At 47.9% G+C, this 20616-nt stretch overlaps 1 protein-coding gene across 1 annotated transcript in view; it reads right to left on the bottom strand.

Moving 5' to 3' along the window:
- CORO7 (coronin 7) overlaps positions 1-4183 on the bottom strand; it is a 171910-nt gene extending 167727 nt beyond the window's left edge. The window contains exon 1 of the mRNA XM_005306167.5: positions 4021-4183. Within this exon, the coding sequence (XP_005306224.2) occupies positions 4021-4080 (60 nt within the window). The 5' untranslated portion in view covers positions 4081-4183. The remainder of the gene's footprint in view (positions 1-4020) is intronic.
- Positions 4184-20616: the final 16433 nt, after the last annotated feature.

The raw sequence follows: 20616 nt of genomic DNA, 5'->3' as shown, positions 1-20616 counted from the left end.
AAACTCAATATCCTCTCCACCTGCAGTTACCCAACTCACCCACCTCTTCCCTGCCTAGATATTGCACATGCCTCTTTTCTCACAGACAAACTCCCACTCAAGGGGGGCTCTGCAACAAGCCCCTAGTCCCCTGCCCTTCATTTATTCATCCCTGACCCATAAAGGCCACCAAACCCAGAAAGGCTAATCTAGAGTCCTTATGGCTCTCATAACAGGGTGTCAAAAAACCTCCCAAGCCCTGAAACAGCAGGTCAGGATGGGGCCACTAGAGTAGCATGAGGCAATACTTTCTCCCTTTGCCCTGTCCCCTAGTCCTAGCCATCTGCTGGTCTGAATACAGACAGACAAAATTTGGTCTCCCAGTGGATGATCCAACAGAGGGCACCCCAGGACATTTCCTACTCCTGTTCCTTTCCCAATTTCTTCTCTAGCTGTTCCTTCTCTTTTCAGGCTCCCTCCTGTTCCAGTTCCCCCCCTTCTCCCAGGATCGGCCCTGTGCGCCTGAACAGAGTTTGCAGAAGAGATGTGATCTTGGTCAGTTTTACGCTGCCACTGGGAAGCACTGTGTGCTGGAGACAGGCAGCAAGACAAGGAGCTGTGCCCTGAGCCTAGACCAGAATAGCAGAGGGACTACAGGCCAGGACAGAGGTGCATCAGCAGGGCCAAGTGGTGTCCAGGAGCGGAACAGCAGCTTTAGGTGGGTGAAGTTTGCACAACACTTGCCCACAAGATGACTGGCTCAAGCAGTTCTAATGGACATTAAATCAACTGTTTGAGAGGGGGATAATTAAATGTTTAAAGCTAAACTTTGCTGCCCAATAACCAAAAACCAACCACGCTTCTGTTTAGTGAGTTGGATACTCTAACAGTTTGCCAGTGATCTCTCTCTACTGAACTGTGAGCACCTGGAAGCAGACACATTGTCCAATGTGACTGTAAAGTGCCATGTGCAATTATACTGCTCTATACAAAAACAAGCCTGACAAGCTATATAGCACCTCTCATTTCTGAGCACTCAGAAGTATCACTTCCCTTCTCTTACCAACCCACAAAAAGGCAGCCACCTCTGGGGGGAGTGAACTGACCTGAAGCACACAACGGCTCTATACAACAATTCAAAACTGAACTGAAGACCTTCAGTTATCCTTGAGGAGAAACCAGAACAAAAATCCTGTTGCTGTTTTCACAGCAAGTTGGGGAAACGGTGCGTGTGAGAGGAAATCAAAGGAAACAGAAAACTGTACTGTCAAGGAGGGCTGCACATCTTGGACATCAACCTGGGAGATACTCAGGGCTTGTCTTCACTACCCGCCCGGATCGGCGGGTAGAAATCGATCCCTCGGGGATCGATTTATCGTGTCTCATCAGGACGCGATAATTGATCCCCAAATCGACGTGTGTACTCCACCAGCCCAGGTAGGGGAGCCGCGGCGGTCGATTTTCCGCCGTCCTCACAGCGGGGTAAGTCGGATCAGATACGTCGAATTCAGCTACACTATTCCCATAGCTGAATTTGCATATCTGAAATGGATAGCCTCAGACTGGAAATGAGACAGTGGGAGCCACTGTACTCAGCATTGAGAGATTATTTAGATGCCTCCATATGGACACTAGAACCTAACTTTAGGCACACACTCATTATGAAAATCTTAGCCAGGGATTCACCTATCCCGCAGGGGAGCTGGGGCAAATGGCCAGTGCAGCACTCCGAGATCCCCACCAGCCAGTTGCTACAGAAGTGCAGGGCTGTGTATATCGTGGCAGAGAGTCACAGAACTTTAGACTCTTTAGGGAGATCGTTACTACACAGGCACAAAACATTTTCATCATTTTGAATGTAGTCATTCAGAGCTTCTCACACTTGCATGCACTGTGCACTATACAGCACTGCAGCGAGCTATCCACAAGTCTGCACCCTCACTTCCTTATCTACGGAATCATGGGACTGCACAGTTCCACTCTGCACCACTCAGGGGCACAGAATTGACTTGGGCAGTCCCTTGGTATCACAGGAGCAGGTTCAATCTTCTGTTTATGTAAAGGAAATAGTTGGGTATTAATATATTTCTTTTGCCTTTAACGGCCGCAAATTTACACTTTCAAGAGTGAGGAAATGTGAAAGATACGCTGAACATCCTTAACTCCCAATGGAGTTCCTGCATAGTGCAATTACTAGTTAGGCTTATGCAGTGTGCCTCCAAATTAAGGGGCTGATCCTCTAGCCTTAGTTTGCATGAGATGGCTAACAGAAGCCAATGAGGCCACTCACCACATGTAAACAGGCTGCAGGATGAGGCCCTTGTTAAAGCACCTTCACTCTTCTGCTTCCTAATGCTTAAGTTTGCAGCCTATTGCATTCAGAGTGTTTGACACCCAAGATTCCCAGTTTGCACTGAGAGAAGTTCCCCGTAGTGTTGCATTTGTGGATCGCTGTCATGCAGTGTCCTCACCTCCTGCTCTAATTCACTGGTAGCATACATGCACACAGACAGTCTCTGCCACATTAGCATAAAGGGCATGTTGAAACATTTTCCTTTCCTAGCAGGTTAAGCTACAATTTGCTCTGTAGACAAAAGCTCTACAGCACAGGGAAGAGGTTACTCAACCCCTGAGAGGAAGAGAGGGCGGAAATGCTGAGAACATCTTGTGATACAAAAACCTAAACTGAAAACAGTTGCAAACAACACTTTGAGAAGTCCATTGAAACAGCACACTGTGGTAAACTTAGCATTTCAAAGCCACATGGCACCATAATATCTAGCAGAGCAGTGTCATGAGGAAAAAAGTTTCTAGGGAGAACACTTACAATAAGGCAGATAAACCCAGGTGAAAAATGCTAAGATCCAACACAGGAACACAACAGTATTTGTGTTTTACAGACAGGGTGCCAACCACGCAGCCTAGATAGCAATGAAGTCACTGAAAACTCATTTTGAGTCAGCTGGATATTGTTTTCCACTGATTGTTGGTATGAAAAAAATCTAAAACCAGCATGTGTGTTCAGGGACTGGTTGTTGGGATGAGAGTTGTTCTCTGATTTCTGACAGTTAAAAAATAATGCAGAACAAAGCAGCCTGGAGATGGCCTGAAATCAAATAAAGCCCAGGAAATGTGATGCCGTTCAGAAGTCTGGATGTGGACAGCGGAAGCACTGGTAAGTCCAAACTAGAGGGCTCACATCTACTCACAGCCAGGACAGGGACCTGGAGATCACTGTCCGTCAGGGAAGAGCCCCCCACTCCAGGACCTAGGGACCAGACCTCCACCATCCTGCACCACACATGGCTATTCATGCCAGAGCAAGCTGGGGGCGGAGGGTTCTACTTCCGCTGAATCCCAGTGCAGTAACTGGGAGTGATAGAGCAGACAGACTCGGACCCCAGAGCCCATCCCAACCACAGGTTGCCTAGGACCAGCTGTGACTGGGGAACCTCAGGAAGAGACGTTGTCCCCTTCCCCGTCACCCCAGGCTGCATGGGCAGGGAGTGGGTTAGAGGGGAGGGGACAAGGCCCGTGTGGGGCCCACCCAGCCAACCCTGCCCAGCATCATGGAATGTCAGAGCCCCTCAAACTGCACCACCCAGCTCTGCCTAGCACCTGGGAGCACCAGGAAAGGGGCTCTAAGGGGAGAGCCAGGTGTCCTCTGCCCCATAGAGCCTGTGGGGGAGGGGAGGGGATGGAAACTGACCACCAGCGGCCAGGGCAGGGTGGGAAAAGTGGCGGATCAGGGAGCCTCAGGGGCAGGGCCCCCCCAGAGCAAAACAGGGGAAGCAGGGGTGATCCTCAGGGGTGGGGTAAGCAGGGGAAAGGGGCTCGGGGATCCACAGAGGCGGGGGCTTCGTGGGTTCCCGAGGGCGGGGCTGGGAGAGCAGGGACGGGGGGGCGGTGTTCGGGGTCCCCAGGGACGAGGCTGGGAAAGCGCGGGTCCTCAGGGGCCCCCCGGGGAGGGCTGCCCGCGGCAGGCGGGGCTGAGTGCACAGTGCGCGGCTGCGGGGGCGGCCCTGCCCCGGCAGAACTCACCTCCTTGCGGGCCGGCTTGGCCACCGCGTGCCGGAACCGAGACGCCTTGAAGCGGTTCATGGTGCCGGCTCGGGGCTCTCAGCGCCTCTCCCTCCCGCGGACTCCCGCTGCCACCGCCGCGCCGCGCCCTCCCCTAGCCGGCAGTCCCGCCCCCGCACCAGTCCCCGCCCCTACTCCGCATAGGCCACGCCCCTGTGTCAGGCCGCGCCCCTTCTTTCAACAGACCCCGCCACTGCATGGCCACACCCCTTCTTCCCACGGGCCCTGCCCCATCCTGACCCCGCCCCTATTTACCATGGGTCCCGCCCCTGGCTGTGGCACAGGTGGTTGAGTGATGCTCAGGACACATCCCCCTGCCCCTTGGTTGGGTGTGTCCCAGGGTGCTGCCTGCTAACTCTGCCCAGTGCCATGCTACTAGCAGGACCAGGAGCCTACCTGAGTGAGGGTAGCCCCCAGCATAGCTCTGCTCTGACCTGAGCTGCAGGAGGGGACATACCCTGCATGGGGTCTTGGGCCCATGACTGCAATGGGGCTGTGACCCATGGGAGCAAGTCCCGAGCACTGGGAGGCTGCAAGTGCTGGTCACTGCAGTGTCGAGGTTCCATGGTTTCCCTTCCCTGTCCCAGCCGGCAAGGGGCAAGAGGGTAGGGTGCCACCAGCCTGGGCATGGCCTGGTCAGCAGGGGTTCATTGTTTGCCCCTCAGGTTACTCCTGAGTTCCACTCCCTACATGACCAGACAACAGTAGACAAGGACTCCAGACTTCAGCCAACCAACGCCAGACTGCTCGTTAATAAAACCAGTTCTCGCCATGCTCTGATTGTGGATGAGGCCTTGTATCGGGGGTGTGGGGGCTTGCCCAGGGGCTGGAGAGCCTGGGTCTAAGCCAGCACTATTGCAAGAGGAGACTCACCTGAGAGGAGTCAGCTGTTGCCAGTGTAAAAGGCAGCAGTAAGCACCAGGGCTGTGTGCGCAGATGGAGGTAGGTGAGGTGTCTGCTGAGTAGAATATGGGCTTTGTGCATGGCAGTTGCGTTGGAGGTGGGTATGAACTATGGGGCTAGTATGATGGACATTGTGTTTGTGACTTTAAGGTCTATTTTGAATTACTTTAGGCTATGAACCCCATTTCAGGTGAGAGCTGGTGATAACCTTGGGAGGCTGTATGCTGCTGCTGAAGAGAGGGAACCGAGCAAGGGCCCCGTGGAAATGTCTTTGGCCACGAGGGGGTGCCAGGCAAATGGCCACCCTGCTACAGGCCTCCTGTTGTACTTTTACTGACCCATGGCTGGATAGTTCCCTTGGTTGTGAATTAGTACAGCCTTAAGAAGCAACAAAGAGTCCCGTGGCACCTTATAGACTAACAGATGTATTGGAGCATAAGCTTTCGTGGGTGAATACCCACTTGGTCAGACGCACGTATTCACCCCTGAAAGCTTATGCTCCAATACAACTGTTAGTCTATAAGGTGCCAAAGGACTCTTAGTCTGGATCTGTAAAAAGCAACAAACACAGCTACCCCTCTGATACAGTACAGCCTTAGCCATTTGGTGGCTCAGTGATGTGAGAACCTAGGGATGGGCAGGAAGGGGAATGACCAAGCTTTCCGCATGTCATAGGTAAGGCATGCACTAGAGATCTACTCCTTCATGGACAAGGTCTTGATATGAGTCTTAAGATACGGTGAATAGGATGTGATATACAGCAAATAGAGAGGGTGTAGGAATTCTTGTGGTATATACGGACCACCCCACAACATCACAGACCTCCAATAGTGGGACTGATCCTGTTTTTCTACATTTGAAATTCAGGTAGGTGACTGGAGAACTGGTAGGATTGTGACATCACAGACATCATGGAAGTGAAGCCTGATTAAAGGAGAGACAATGTCATCTTTATTCAGGTAGTTTAGCACTTTACATTTTTATTTGTTTTGGGGGGAGAGAAAAGATGGTGGTTATTAAAGATTCAGCACACCTGCCCTTTCACCTAACGGATAGGAGAGCTCCTAATACACATATTGAGTCATACAAGAAATCTTCCAACAAGATTCAGAAGATCGAACACAACATTCCTTATATTTGTGAGGAGAAAAAAGCAAGTAGAAAAATAAACTTTCAGGCCTTTTTATACAGCATAAGATAGCAAAGTGGGGGGGGCATTAAAACCCACTCTTTAGCTCATCTTTTACTGGTAAGAGACTGTGTCCTTTCCTTCAGTCCTGGAAAAGATCCTGACATAACAAAGTAATGGGTTAGATGGTTGCAATATACTATTTCTTTTTTTTTTTACAGTGCAAATATTAATAATAAAAAATAAGATAAGGTGAGCACCGTACCCTTTGTACACTTTGTATTCTGTGTTGTAATAGAAATCAATATATTTGAAATGTAGAAAAACATCCACAAATATTTAATACATTTCCACTGGTATTCTATTGTTTAACCGTTCAATTAATCTCAATTAATTTTTTTAAACACAGTTAATATTTTTGAGTTAATCACATGAGTTAACTGCAATTAATCAACAGCCCTAGTTTATTCTGAAACTAACCTGGTTAAGGTTGACATATATTTTTAAGGTGCATGCCCTATAAATATAAACTGCATAATAAATGATAATAATGCTTAGATACAGGCTGGGGAAATGACAGGTCCCAGCATGCAACACTCCATCTGAATATCTCTTTAATTAGGCTTGTGGGGTCCCCCATGAGTAGCATTCCATTTCAATCTAAGAGGATGTTCAGCAGGGAGCTGTGACTCCAGGAGACACACAGACTCCCCAAAGGATGTTGGGTTTGATGTGCATGTGCTGGGCACAAGTGGTGGCTTGTGAAATTTAGGAAGTCAGACTAGATAATCTGGTCCTTTCTGGTCTAAGGTCTTAGACTTTATGGAGTCCAACTCCCAATCTGAGCCAAAGTCCTCCCTCTTGACATCAGTGTCTCTTTAATACACAGGTGTAAACCTATAGGAACATAAGAATAGCCACTCTGCGTTGGACCATTGGTCCGTCTAGCCCAGTATCCTGTCTTCTGACAGTGGACGATGCAAGAGGCTTCAGAGGGAGTGAACGGAACAGGACAATTTATCAAGTGGTCCAGTCCCAGCTTCTAGTGGTCACAGCTGTGGGGACACCCAGAGCATGGGGTTGCATCCCTAACCATTTTGGCTAATAGCCACTGATGGACCTGTCCTCCAGGAATTTACTTAATTCTATTTTGAGCCCAATTATACTTTTTGGCCATCACAACATGCCCTGGCACTGAGTTCCACAGGTTGACTGTGCTTTGTGTGAAGAAATATTTCCTTTACTTTGTTTTAAACCTGCTGCCTATTAATTTAATTGAGTGACACCTAGTTTCTGTGTTATGTGAAGGGGTAAACAACACTTCCCTATTCACTTTCTCCATGCCACTCATGGATTTTATAGACCTCTATCATATCCCCCCTCAGTTGTCTCTTATGGAAGCTGTTCCATCCCTCTAACAATTTTTGTTGCCCTTCTCTGTACTTTTTCCAATTCTAATATGTCTTTTTTTGAGATGGGGTGACCAGAACTGCATGCAGTATTCAAGATGTGGGTGTACAATAGATTTATATAGTAGCATTAATGATATTCATTGTCCTATTATCTATCCCTTTCCTAATGGTTCCTAACATTGTTAGTTTTTTTGTATTGGTGCTGCACATTGAGCAAAGGGTTTCAGAGAACTATCCACAATGACTCCAAGATCTTTCTTGAGTGGTAACAGCTAATTTAGACCCCATCATTTTGTATTTATAGTTGGGATTATGTTTTCCAATGTGAATTACTTTGCATTTATCAACATTGAATTTCATCTGCTATTTTGTTGTCCAGTGCCCCAGTTTTGTAAAATCCCTTTGTAAATCTTCACAGTCTGCTTTGGACTTACCTATCTTCAGTAATTTAGTATCATTGGCAAACTGTACCTGCTCACTGATTACCCCTTTTCCAGATCATTTATGAACATTTTGCACAGCGCTGGTCCCAGTACAGACCTGGGGGGACCCTGCTATTTATCTCTCTCCACTGTAAAAACCAAATATTTATTCTTACCCTTTGTTTCCTATGTTTTAACCAGTTGCTGATCCATGAGAGGACCTTCCCTTTTATCCCATGACTGCTTACTTTGCTTAAAAGCCTTTGGTGAGGGACCTTGTCAGAGGCTTTCTGAAAGCCCAAGTACACTGTGTCCACTGGATCACTCTTGTCCACATGGTTGTTGACTCCCTCAGAGAATTCTAATAGATTGGTGAGGCATGAGTTCCCTTTACAAGAGCTGTATTTGCTCTTTCCCAACATATCGTGTTCATCTATGTGTCTGAGAGCTCTGTTCTTTTCTGTAGCTTCAACCAATTTGCCAGGTATTGAAGTTAGGCTTACCAGCCTGCAATTGCCAGGATAGCCTCTGGAACCTTTTAAAAAAAATCAATGTCACATTAACTATCTGCCAGTCATCTGGTACAGAGGGTGATTTAAGTGATAGGTTGCATACCACAGTTCCAGCTCAGGTGGTAACTAGGGGTTTTCTCATGACTGCAGCCCTCTTTGTTCTGTTCCACCCCCTTTTATATCTTTGGCACAAGGCGGGAATCTTTTGTCTCTCAGGGTCCGCACTCCTTCTAAATGAAAAAGCAACAGGTTTAAGATGGATTCCAGTACCAGGTGACATGATCACATGTCCAGTGAGACTCCAAGCATGAACACAGAAAGGCTTACAAGTAAACAGAGCTATTTACAACCAATTGTCCTGGTTAATGGAAGCCATCAAGATTCCAAGCCATTACGAATGGCCCACACTTTGCATACTTACAATAGGATTTTAGAGTAATACTTCATATTTCTAGCTACAGATACAAGAATGATACATTCATACAAATAGGATGAACACACTTATAAGGTATCATTACAAAGCTTATAATCTGCTAAGAGACCTTTTGCATAAAGCATATTCCAGTTACATTAGTCACATTCCAAGCATATTTTCATAAAGCATATGGAGTGCAACGTCACACTTTTAATTTCTGTTTAGCTTCCTAATTTTTGAGTAGTTCCCCTTATTGAAGTTAAATGCTACTGTGATGAACTGCTTTGGTATTTTCCCCCACCTACAAGGATGTTAAATTTAGTTACATTATGGTCGCTATTACTGAGTGGTTCAGCTGTATTCACTTTGTAGACCAGATACTGTGCGCCACTAAGGACTAAATAAAGAATTGTCTATCCCCTTGTGGGTTCTGGGACTAGCTGATCCAAGAACCAGTCATTTGTGGTGTCAGAGACAATAGGTCCCAGCAAGAAGTGTTCCACATCAGTCACCGCACTGTTATGTACATAGTGCAGCCCCCAGAAGGCTGGTCCATCTAGATTGGAACAGAAGTTCTCAGTGCAACACTATAGGCCCCAGTTTTCAATGTCTGCCTTGATCTGAAAGGGCCCCCCTGCACTGGGGAATTTTGAAGTGGTGTAGTTTTGCTGCTGATGCAACACCCTCACTCCACCCCAGTGGAGATGCACTGCATAGGTCTAACATGGGGCTTGCATTGGTGGTTTTGTACCATTGCAGCTACACCAGGGCAAAATCCCTAATGCAGACAGGCCCTGAGAGGCTCTTGAGTACTGGGTTGAGGCATCTTGGGCAAACAGGTCTCAGTTTGCAATGTTCCATCTTGATCTGAGCGGGAGTACAGCCCGTACAGAACATACTGCACTGTGATTGGTGCAGCTCTTTAATGCAGAGGTCTTGCCCATGAAGATCACAGTTCCCAACATAGAGAGATCCATCTTGATCCTGGTAGTGTCTTGTGTCTGGAGACCAGAGTCTGAATATTCTTAAGGGGTGTGCTTTGGTGACCTTCCAGCAGACGCAGCTTTTCCATGTTTTCAACTGGCAAAGTTATTTCAAGAGCCACTGTTACGGTAGCAATGGTAAATGGCAGCATTGCTACCCCAGGACATGCATGCTGGCATCACACCTCACAGTGCATTTTCACATCCCCAAGCACTGTCAGTGCTATCTCCAGTATGGTAACTAGAGCCTGACTTTCAGACATGTTGTTAATGATTGTTTCAGTATTAGTGGCTTACATTTCTACAGTGTTTTGCACCTGAAATACCTCAGAGGGCCTTTCAGAGTCACCAAGGATCATTTTATCTGTCATTTAGTTGCAGCTGCTTCTGAGGTGAAATGCAGCAGCTGCTTAACAGTGCACAACAACAGAAAGTAACAATTTGGGGTTGGAAGATAAGAAGAATATTGCATGCAGGTGGAATTGCAAGAGGAATTTAAGTAGGCAGAATATAATGACCTGAGTTAGTATTTGGCTTGGAGAGTGGGGGGGGGGGCTAACATCCCTACTCTTGCAAAAAGTACCGGTAAGCACATGGATTTTGTACTCTGCTCCAAACAGCATACACCCAGTCTCTGTCGTCTCTGCTGCACGTCAATACCAAGCATACATCGGCAGCTGAGAGCTATTTCGGATGGGAGGTGTGGAAGTGAAAGTGATGCATGTGACTGTGAGTGCCCTGAGTTTATCATGGACTCCTTCAAGCTGGACTTCTGTTCCCCCGGGTTCTCTTAAATTGAAGGATAAGACTCAGTTTTGAAGCGAATTAAAGAAAAATGAAGATGACAGAATGTCAGGCCTAGTCTGCACCGAAAATCTAGGTCGACCTAGCTCTATCACTCAGGACTGTGAAAATATTGTGCCCTGTGTGCCGTTGTTAGGTCGACCTAACCCCCACTGAAGACACAACTACACTGACAGAAGAATTCTTCCTGTGACCTAGTCTCCATCTCATGGAGAGGTGGATTAATGACATAGATGGACATACCCCTTTCTGTCACTCTATGAAGCGCCTACACTACAGCGCGGTAGCTGCAGTAGTGTAGACAGACCCATAGATGCTTAATGTGCCTCCACAGGGCTCAGCTGGTTCTGAGTATGAAACGCATACATGCAGTGTGCAGAGCTGGGTCCAGGTGAATTTGAGACTGAAGAGTGGTCTTTAAAGGGCACCTGTGCAGCAATGGGCAGAGGTGGAAGGAGACTGAGGAATGGGCAGGTACCCTCCCATCTTGTTCTCTCCTGGGGTGTCTCCATTTCCGTGAGAGTAACTGTTCCATATGGGGCCTTCGACTCTTTCTTCCTGCGATCCATATCTCTGCCACGCCACAGGAGAGCGCATCCTGTAGAGATTGAGCTCCGCTAAAGAGGGCAGCCTCAGGGATGGTCAGAGAGCAAGAATGGAGATCCCCCCACTGACCAAAGTTACGCTGTAGCCCTGACGTCAAGTGGCTCCTCCCTGAAACGGGCTGAGGTGTTCTGGGGCTTTTTGCATTTAAAAAAAAAATCTAATTTTTGGCTGTGACAAACAGCCAACCACACTAATGGGCAATTGGCTCTTCACATCACGAAAAGGAAGTGTGGTTCATGTATCCCTCATAGGCTGACATTTGGGATCTTGGGGTCTTCTTGGGGACCCCAGTTCTGTCATCTCTCCTGGTGCCCCAAATCCCTTAACTACCTCCTTGTCCCAGTCCCTAGCCCCCATACTCACTCCCTTCCTAGTCAGGACGATGGAAATGAAGGCTGCTCTTAGCCCTCACAACCCCCAAATGATGGGTAGGGGAAAAGAGGAGGCCTGCAAGCCAGATTTTTCCTCAGAATAAGACAGCAAAAGCACGTTGGTTTTCCTTTGATTGCTGGGTCTAACAATGTGTCTACACTACAGAGGCAATACCATCACAGCTATGCACCATACTTTTGCCAGCATAATCCTGTAGCATAGATGCAACCCACAGTGACGGAAGGGGTTTTTCACTGGTGTAGGAACACCCCCTACTTGAACAATGGTAGCTGGTTCAACAGAAGCGTCGACCTCGCTGTGTCTACACCCGGGCTTAGGTCGGCATAGCTATGGCGCTCGGAGGATGTTGCTATGTCGGCCTAACTTTTAAGCATAGACCAGGCCTCCCACTTGACAGTACTAGTGCAGCATCCATCAATGCATTCATTGACAGAGGCAGTGCAGGCTGGTGTCTAAAGTGCCGAAGACTGAGGCCTGCTCCACACTTAACTTTGAAATGAACATAGCTAGGTGTGAAAATATCTACTCCCCTGATACTGTAGCTTTGTCGACCTAACTCCCACCATAGACTCAGCTGGATCAACCGGAAAATTCTTTCATTTGACTTAGCTACTATTGCATGGAGAGTGAATTAACCACATTAATGGAAAAACCCCTTCCGTCATTGCAGGAAATACCTACACTACAGCACTACGGAAGCGTAACTGCAGCACTATAGTGTGTATAGTGTAGACATGGCCTATGGGTACCTGAATTCTAGTCCCAGCTCTGCCTCTGACTGGATAAACTACTTAGGGTTAAACTATTAAAGGGACCTCAACCCAGCATCCATTGAAGTGAACACAGGATTAATATTTAAACATCTAAATACCTGCTTTGCGGAGTCTATTGGATAATTAGAAGCCAGCTATCTTTTGCATCTACATTGCAGGCAAAAAGTTGCAGTTAAAAAATTGGAGGCTGTTTTTATAAAATTAGGCCCTAAGTCGCTTTGTGCCTCAATTTCCCTATCTGTAAAGTGGGAATCAGCCTACTGCATTGGGATGTTAGGATACATGTACAGTGCTTTGAGATCCTTGCAGGGGGAAGGTGCTATTGGAATGCAAAGTATTCTTCTATTTGACTCAGGAGTCCTACCCCACTTATCCCCATGAAGCATTGAAACACTCAGCTGTGCCTGTCATGAGTTCCAAAGTCAGCTCTTTGGCACAACCCACATACAATAGGTGACAGGATCTCACTCATGCTCCCTCTCCACCATCTGGTTGGTCTCCCTTCCCATTCCTTCACATAGGTGGTGGGTGAAGCAGAACAGAGTCCCTCTAATTAAGGATGAGTCCACGACCAGCTCTTCTCTGCAGTACGCTTTGCATGGATGATGTTCATTGCTAAATGTATGTTCTCTGCTCTCCCAACTAGTAATAGTTTCATTCTGAGTTCTTAATAAATCCATTTTGTTTTCAGAAGATCCTAAATTGTGGCCTGTGTTTTGGCAACATTTCACTCACGAAGGCTAAAGAATAGGCCTTTATCCTGGGAACCTCTCATTTAGCCTGGAGTTGGGAACTGGTCGGAACAAACAGCTGCATTGCAAGTTCCTACAAGTGCCTGGCAGTGACCTAGCCCTTCCCCTGAAGGGGCAGCTGCTTCAGAAGGGAAAAATTAGTCTGGGCACTTCTCCAAGGAAGAGCCTGTCACATTTGTGTGGGTGCCTGCGGAGCAGGATCTGTTTAGGGTACGTTATTATTATTTGTATTGTGACCCTGCTGTGCTAAGTGCTGTGAAAACCTAGCACATAATGACCGTCCCTGCCCTATACAACAAGGATTGATCCTGAACCTTGTGATAAACTCTTCTAAACTGGGCTTCTACTTCCCTGGACTCCAAGGACCAGCAATGCAGTCTCGTGGCAAACCATTTAATTATAGGTGGGAATGGATACTTCTCATTATAAGACCCTGTTTTCAGTTGCTTATAACTTTGTCAATCGTTAGCTGTCTCTGCTGAAATTTTACATGCTGGGTGTCTGCCACAGGCTGGGTATTTTTGGAAACTTTTAGCCAAAATGGTTCAGCCATTTCTGAGAACAATGCAAAGGAAAAATATGTTTTAACAGAGAAACTGGCTGGCAAGGACTTTGCGACTGGAGCCAGGGAGTAGGGAGGCTGGAACTGATTGGGCACAGAGACTGGGACTAGAATGGGGGACTGGGAGACTGGTTCTAGGAACTTGTGAGGGAAATGTGTGTGCTAGGAACCAGTTGGTGGTGAGGGAAAACACTGAAATTAGATAAAGAGCTGGAGGGAGACTGGGACTGACTGGATAAGGAGATTGGAACTAGGAGTCAGTGCGGCGGCAGGGGGGGGGCAGGCGGAGACATGTCTGGGGGCAGGCGGAGACATGTCTGGGGGCAGAGAGAGACCAATCTGACAAGGAGCTTGGGTGTAGGGGAGAACTGTGACTGACTGGACAAAGAGACTGGGGCAAGGAGCTTGAGAGCCGGTTGGGGTGAGACCTAGATTGGATGAGGGTCCTGGGGAGGGGGATTAGAAGCTAGTGGAACAGCAATTGGCTGGACAAGGAGACTGAGACTAGGACAAGGAGTTGGTGGTGGGCAAGGGAAGGTTGGAAGGGACAGGACAGAAGGGGTCAACCTTGCAGGGAGGGGAATGCGCAGAAGAGTCTGTGCCCACGAGAGCACACTCCCTCCAGAGGCTGGACTGGAGCCCAAGATCCCTGAATCTCAGCATTCCTCTGCTGTCGGCAAATATCTGTGAAACCCACCGGCAAAGTCCCTCTAGGGCTGATCCATATAGAGGAAAACAACCTACTACTGCTATTGGCTACTCCTTCTGGCTCCTGTGGCAGAGGTCTGTGCCTGGCTTTAAAGGTTCTAATCCTCCTGATGGCCTAGGTGGGTGTCAATACGATGTTACATGCTGGAATTTCTCTTTTATCAGTTTGCTTTTTTTCCTAACATGTAGAAAATCCTCCACTCAAAAATCGCATTAAAAGAACAGGAAGGTTGCAAAGTTGAACACTCCAAAGTCAGGAAATGCTAGACTTAAGGATGCTAGCAGGTGAGTTCCTATCTGGCTCTCATTTCTTCCCATTGGCTCCTTCTTTTAAGTTTCTTTCTCTTCCATTCTTCAACTCGCCTTCACCTCCCTGACACAGTCCTTCTGACACCCTTTACTGTGGTGCCTTTCCTTGCTACATGCTCTCTGCTCCTTTTCTGCTGCCGCCATGCATTCTTCAGCCCCGTCCCTGCTTCCATCACTCCAGCAGTTTGGCATTAAAACTTCTCTCTATATATATGGATTGTAATGCCTGTTCCCCTGGGCACTGCCAACTGTCACTTCCCAACACTCACTACCAGCCATCACTAAACACTTCCCAGTGGCAACTGTTATTCCCAAGTGCTCAGTTGCAGTTGCCCAGCCCCAGCTGTCAGACACCTAAACCCAGCTGTCACTCACAACTTCCTAGTTCCAAGTGTTCAATTTCACCTGCCACTCCCAACTCCCCCACTCTGACTTCCAACTCTACTGAAAACCACCCAACCAGGTCAGGAACCTCCCAGGGCCAGCTGTCACCCCACTCATAGACAGTTGGAGTTCCAATATACCATCTCTTCTCTTGGTAAGGGACCATCACCCAAAACCCATCTGCGCACCGTTTGAATAGCAAGGGAGAAAAAAGAATCACCCATGTGTCCCCTGTTGTACATATACTTACAGATTAGATTCTGTAATAAATGACTCCTCCTTAGTTGTAAGATACAGAGGCTTATGGCTAGAAGTTCTTTCCTTCTACCTTTTTCAGGCTCCTATTTCATGTGCTTTTTGTCTGTACACAATATACTCCCTTGCACAACAGATTGTAAACATAGGGCCTGTATTAAGGAATGTAAAATAAAGGCATTTCATCAGACCTACTAGTGCAGTGTGTATTCAGTGTTTTAAAAAGGAAATTGACAGACAGCAAGAGCTTTTTCACCATACTAACAAGGGTCTTTGGAAGCTAACAACTCTAGATTAAGGATGGGGAAATGCTGTGTCCACTAGACACATCATGCATCTCATTTGCCAACAGCAAATTCACCCCTGTCCAGATGGCCAGTACACCGCCAAAATAGATCTTAAATTTGACTTAAGTTGAGCACCCCTAGAGGGAGGAGGATTAACTGCCTGGAAGCCCTTATGGCACTCAGTGCTATTGGTCCCTCAAAATAACCACTCCCTGTAATGGGTGCTGTGTGTGTGAGACCTTAGGGCTACTTGGTAGCCCTGTGCTGTCACTTTTGGCTCCTTTTGATCCCCATCCACTGTCAAAACCACGATCCCTGTGCACCATGTTGCAACACCACTCACTCAATTTTGGCCCCACAGTTCCCTCCCATCATGATGGAGGGGCTGTGGGGCCATCCCTGCATGGGCCATGGGGTGGCTTGCACTGATCCTTCACACTGCTGCCATGGGGGTGGGCTCTCCCCACAAGGGTAATGTCCCATAGGTGCTGACTTCCTCTCTACCCGGGGGATGCTTGACCCTCTCTCTGCTCCAGGTCTGCCCCCACTCCACTCCTTCTGCCAAGGCTCCACCCCTGTCCTGCCTCTTCCTGCCCTGCTCCTCCCCCTCTCTCCCTCCCAGCACCTCCAGCACTCCATAGAACAGCTGCTCCGCAGCTGGCAGGAGGTGCTGGGAGGGACAGGGAAGAGTTGATTACAGTGCAAATGAATACTTGTAATTAGGGCTGTCAAGTGATTAAAAATATTAACTGTGATTAATTGTGCCATTAATCGCACTGTTAAACAATAATAGAATACCATTTATTTAAATATTTGTGGATGTTTTCTACATTTACAAATATATTGATTTCAATTACAACACAGAATACAAAGTGTACAGTGCTCACTTTATATTTAGTTTTGATTACAAGTATTAGCAATGTAAAAAAACAAAAGAAATAGTATTTTCAATTCATCTAATACAAGAACTATAATGCAATCTCTTTATCATGAAAGTTGAATTTACAAATGTAGAATTTTGTACAAAAAAATAATTGCATTCAAAAATAAAATAATGTAAAATTTTAGCGCCTGCAAGTCCACTCAGTCCTACTTCTAGTTCAGCCAATCGCTCAGACAGACAAGTTAGTTTACATTTGCAGGAGATAATGCTGCCTGCTTCTTGTTTACAATGTCACCTGAAAGTGAGAACAGGCATTCTTGTGGCACTGTTGTAGCCGGTGTCACAAGATATTTACGTGCCAGATGTGCTAAAGATTCATATGTCCCTTCATGCTTGAACCACCATTCCAGGGGACATGCATCTGTAACCCACACACCTCCTGGGTGTGGTGTTCTGTCCCATCTAATGGCACTGAGACCAGTTGAGAAAGAGAGAGAGAGAAAATGACTCTGCTCTACAGCCTTAGCTAACTGCCAGTTGGCTTTTAGCTCATGCTGTAGAGGCTCAGGCACTAAGCTCCAGAGATCCCCGGTTTGATCCCACCCAACAACGACCGGGGTCTGTTGGTGTTACAAGTGGGAGCTCATCTGGGATTTCAACTGGGAAATCTCTGAAGCTTGAGACGCCCTTCCTCAGCTAGGGGAAGTACTGTCTATAACCCACACACCTCTTGGGTGTGGTGTTCTGTCCCATCTAGTGGCACCAAGACCACTTGAGAGAGAGAGAGAGAGAATGAGTCTGCTCTACAGCCTTAGCTAACAACCAGTAGGCTTTTAGGTCATGCTGTAGAGCAGTGGTTCTCAAACTTTTGTACTGGTGACCCCTTTCCCATAGCAAGCCTCTGAGTGTGACCCCCCTTATGAATTAAAAACACTTTTTTATATATTTAACACCATTATAAATGCTGGATTCAAAGCAAGGTTTGGGGTGGAGTTCTGACAGCTCGCCACCCCCCATATAATAGCCTTGTGACCCCCCCAGAGGGGCGCAATCCCCAGTTTGAGAACCCCTGCTGTAGAGGCTCATGCACTAAGCTCCAGAGGTCCCAAGTTCTATCCTGCCCGCCAACAACTGGGGTCGGTCAGCATTACACATCCATGCTGATGACCGGTTCTGCTCGATAACAATCCAAAGCAGTGCGGACCGACACATGTTCATTTTCATCATCTGAATCAGATCCCACCAGCAGAAAGTTGATTATCTTTTCTGGTGGTTCAGGTTCTGTAGTTTCTGCATCTGAGTGTTGCTCTTTTAAGACTTCTGAACGCATTCTCCACACCTCGCTCCTCTCAGATTTTAGAAAGCACTTCAGATTCTTTAAACGTTGGGTCGAGTGCTGTAACTATCTTTAGAAATCTCACATTGGTATCTTTTTTTGCATTTTGTCAAATCTGCTGTACAAGTGTTCTTAAAATGAACAATATGTGCTGGGTCATCATCTGAGACTGCATGTCCTCTGGAATGGTGGCCGAAGCACAAAGGGGCATACGAATGTTTAGCATATCTGGCACGTAAATACCTTGCAATGCCAGCTACAAAAGTGCCATGCAAATGCCTGTTCTCACTTTCTGGTGACACTGTAAATAAGAAGAGGGCAGCATTATCTCCTGTAAATGTAAACAAACTTGTTTGTCTTAGAAATTGGCTGAACAAGAAGTAGGACTGAGTGGACTTGTAGTAGGGTGACCAGACGTCCCGATTTTATTGGGACTGTCCCAATATTTGCTTGTTTGTCCCGCGTCCCGACCAACGTTAGGTCGGGACACTGGACAAACAAGCAAAGGCTCCGGAGACTGGAAGGGCTCGCGCCCCGACTCAGCCCTCTCCTTCCCCCATTGGATCCCTCCCCAAATCCCCGCCCCCATGCCCGCCCCCTCGGCTCCCTCCCCAAATCCCCGCCTCTTCCCAAAGCACGCCATTCCTCCTCCCTCCGCAAGCACTGGAGGGAGGCCCGGGAGACGCAGGGGGAGCGCGGGCCCGGGATGAGTGAGTCCGGACTGGCCCCAAGTGCAGGCAGGACTCGGGCGGTACCTGGAGGGAGAGTGGGGGGCAGCCCGGTGGGGCCAGGTGGTGGCTGTTCTCCCCACCTGGGCAGCAGGAGTCGGGAGCAGCCGCTGCTGCAGCTCCCACTGCGGCTGCAGGAGGAAGCAGCCAAGCACATGATGCTCGATGGCTGCAGCTCTGGTGCCTGGGCCCGAAACCGGGCCTGCTGCGGGGACCCAGCCCCTGGCCAGTCGCATCTGAGCTGGCTGCCCAGCTGATGCAATCCTGCGGGCGGAGGCATCGGCAGCCCCGTTCGTTCCCCTGCAGGACCCGAGCAGGACGGGGGGGCTGGGGCCTGCTGCCCCCACTCCAGGGCCGCCCACGGGATTGCACCAAAAAGGCACCCAAAAATTGGAGAAATGAAAATTAGGGGCCACTTTTGAAAACCTGGCTATGACTGACTTGCCGAAAGCCACATACTGAGCCAGTAGCAAAGCTAGGAACAGAATCCATGAATCATGAGCCAACTCCCAATACCTTGCTATAAACTCTAGGCCATGCTGTTGTCCATTAGTAAAGAACACTGGGTCATAAATCCAGTTTTTAATTGGCCTATATCCGTAATTTGACATGCATCCAAAACATCAGATGAACTCTGCAATAATATATGTACATTTTTGGTTTCACTGGAAATATTTCCTCCAGTTGGTATGCCTGTAAAGCATTTATCTGAACAAATTACATAGCAGGTTAATAGACACTTTATGGCTCACACATAAAATTGAAATGGTTTAATTGCAAATTACAATTTGATATATATATAAGCAGGTGAGGAAAAGAGTCTTGTTTTAAGAACCATATTTACCATAACTAATGCTTCAGAAAAAGGACAAAATATGCTGCTTCTCATGAAATCATCTGTGGGGAAACATCTTCATAATCCCAGAAATTCCTTCCCCAGGCACTTAAATGCACATGTTGTTTTCAATTAATATAAATGTCTAATCTGGTGGTTTTCAACCTACGGTTTGCACTACAGACTACTGGAGGGCTGCAGACTATGTCTAAGATTTCCAAAGGGGTCTGCACCTCAATCTGCAATTTTTTAGGGGTCCCCCAATGAAAAAAGATTGGAAACCACTGATCTAATCTTTATTTTTACTAAGCTTTACATCTCAGTAATGGGAATACTCAGGGCTAGTCTACACCAGATCTGCTACAGTGGCACAGCTGCACTGTTGTAGCATGTCTGATAAAGACGCTCTATGCTCATGGGAGAGAGCTCTGTCTCAGCATAGTAACTCCACTTCCATGAGCAGTGGTAGTAGCCATGTTAGTGAGAGAAACTCTCCCACTGCCATAGTGCTGTCCACACAGGCACTTAAATTAGTGTAATTTACATCGCTCAGGGGTGTGGATTATTCACACCTCTGCGTGATGCAAGCTATACTGAAGTAAGTGGTAGTGTAGACAAGATCTCAGTCTTGTCCAAGTGACATCTGCAGGAGCGCTACCAGCTTTTCTGCCGCCCTAAGCGGCGGAAGGTCCCACCCCGAAATGCTGCCCCCCACAGAGGCAGCAGAATGTCCCGCCGCTGAAATACTGCCGCGGTTGCCGCCCCCCAAATTGTAGCGCCCTAGGCGACAGCCTAGGACATTTGAGTGCTGATCAGCAGGCTACAATCTGGTTAATTAGGAAACACCTTCAGTGGGGGTTACACAGCGCTGCATAGGGGAGAATAACCAGGGATACCCAGCAGGCGAGGACCCATTTGATGTGCCAGCCCCATGGCGCCAGGGTAGCCCCACATGGAAGTTAAGGAATCTACAGCCAGCTGGTATCTTAGACCCAAGGCAGGGCTCCCTAGCCACGTGTCCTGGCTGTGCAGCTGGCCCCCCACTGCAGTGGGGACGGACGCTGCTGGCTGCAGACTGCCCCGACCACGCCCCTAGGGAGCCCAGCTGAGCTTTGCCAGCGGACTCGGCAGGGCTACAGCATGCGCACTAGAATCTCTGTCTCGGG

The sequence above is a fragment of the Chrysemys picta genome, chromosome 10, assembly GCF_011386835.1.
Source record: "Chrysemys picta bellii isolate R12L10 chromosome 10, ASM1138683v2, whole genome shotgun sequence".
NCBI lineage: Eukaryota > Metazoa > Chordata > Testudines > Emydidae > Chrysemys > Chrysemys picta.
This window is presented reverse-complemented; position numbering and strand designations above follow the sequence as displayed.